Genomic DNA, 2124 nt, shown 5'->3' on the forward strand with positions numbered 1-2124 from the left:
TCACAAGATGACGTACAATGTCTACATTTCCAGATTTACATGCTTTGTGTAGTGGTCTCAGACGATCAGTGCCTTCAGCTTCAATAGTGTTACATTGTGATTTGGTTAAAATTTTAACAATTCGAAAATTACCCTTGTCACATGCATAATGTAATGGTGTATAGCCATCCCTGTCTTTAGCATTAACATCACATTGTTTATCAATCACAAGATGACGTACAATGTCTACATTTCCAGATTTACATGCTTTGTGTAGTGGTCTCAGACTATCAGTGCCTTCAGCTTCAATAGTGTTACATTGTGATTTGGTTAAAATTTGAACAATTTGAAAATCACCCTTGTCACATGCGTAGTGTAATGGTGTATAGCCATCCTTGTCTTTAGCATTAACATCACAGTGTTTATCAATCACAAGATGACATACAATGTCTACATTTCCAGATTTACATGCTTTGTGTAGTGGTCTCAGACTATCAGTACCTTCAGCTTCAATAGTGTTACATTGTGATTTGGTTAAAATTTCAACAATTTGAAAATCACCCTTGTCACATGCATAATGTAATGGTGTATAGCCATCCCTGTTTTTAGCATTAACATCACAGTGTTTATCAATCACAAGATGACGTACAATGTCTACATTTCCAGATTTACATGCTTTGTGTAGTGGTCTCAGACTATCAGTGCCTTCAGCTTCAATAGTGTTACATTGTGATTTGGTTAAAATTTCAACAATTTGAAAATTACCCTTGTCACATGCATAATGTAATGGTGTATAGCCATCCTTGTCTTTAGCATTAACATCACAGTGTTTATCAATCACAAGATGACGTACAATGTCTACATTTCCAGATTTACATGCTTTGTGTAGTGGTCTCAGACTATCAGTGCCTTCAGCTTCAATAGTGTTACATTGTGATTTGGTTAAAATTTCAACAATTTGAAAATTACCCTTGTCACATGCATAATGTAATGGTGTATTGCCAAACTTCTCTTTAGCATTAACATTACAGTGTTTATCAATCACAAGATGATGTACAATGTCTACATTTCCAGATTTACATGCTTTGTGTAGTGGTCTTTCATTGAAGAAGCTGCTAGCTTCAATAGTATTGCATTGTGGATGATTAGTCAGAATTTTAACAATTTCAAAATGACCTTCTTCACATGCATAATGTAATGGTGTACCATTGATAATCCAGGCTTTAGCATTAACATCACAGTGTTTATCAATCACAAGATGATGTACAATGTCTACATTTCCAGATTCACATGCTTTGTGAAGTGGTCTGTCATTATAATCAGTTTCAGCTTCAATATTATTATATTGTAGATGATTAGTTAAAATTTTAACTATTTCAAAATGACCCTTTACACATGCCAAATGTAATGGAGTTAAGCCATTCCTCCCTTTAGCTTTAACATTACAGTGTTTATCAATCACAAGATGACGTACAATGTCTACATTTCCAGATTCACATGCTTTGTGAAGTGGTCTGTCCTTATAATCAGTTGCAGCTTCAATATTATTATATTGTAGATGATTAGTTAAAATTTCAACAATTTCAAAATGACCTTTTTCACACGCATAATGTAATGGTATATTGCCAAACCTCTCTTTAGCATTAACATCACAGTGTTTATCAATCACAAGATGATGTACAATGTCTACATTTCCTGATTTACAAGCATCAATTAATGATCTCCTATCTTTATATTGATTATTTAATAGTTCCATTATATCTGGTTCTGCTAGTTCCTTTGCTGATTCCATACATTTATATAAACCATCCTCCCTCACTTTCTTTCCTAATATTGAAACTATTTCCTTGTGTCCTTGACATGCTGCATAATGAAGTGGTTGGTTTCCTTCATTGTCTTTAGCTTCAATGTCACACTGTGGTTTAGATATCAAATATTCTACTATCGACAGTGATCCATTATAACATGCTTTATGTAATGGAGTGGACCCAGTTCCCTCTTCTCTAACATTAATATCACAGTCAGTAGATTCAATGAGATGCTTCACTATTTCTAAATGTTCTTTATCTGTTGCTGCTAGTAGAGGGTGTCTCTCATTATTACTATTAATGTTACAGTTTGGTTGTCCTGTTAAATACTCTACTA

General features: G+C 33.9%; 1 protein-coding gene across 1 annotated transcript in view; it reads right to left on the reverse strand.

Annotated features, from left to right (window-relative positions):
* LOC109589566 (ankyrin-1-like) overlaps positions 1-2081 on the reverse strand; it is a gene marked incomplete at its 5' end in the record, with an annotated part of 5215 nt that extends 3134 nt beyond the window's left edge. The window contains 2 exons of the mRNA XM_020005618.1: positions 40-1006; positions 1670-2081. Coding sequence (XP_019861177.1) covers positions 40-1006; positions 1670-2081 — 1379 coding nt within the window. The remainder of the gene's footprint in view (positions 1-39; positions 1007-1669) is intronic.
* Positions 2082-2124: the final 43 nt, after the last annotated feature.

This window comes from Amphimedon queenslandica, unplaced genomic scaffold (assembly GCF_000090795.2).
Source record: "Amphimedon queenslandica unplaced genomic scaffold, v1.1 AMPQUscaffold_11177, whole genome shotgun sequence".
NCBI lineage: Eukaryota > Metazoa > Porifera > Demospongiae > Haplosclerida > Niphatidae > Amphimedon > Amphimedon queenslandica.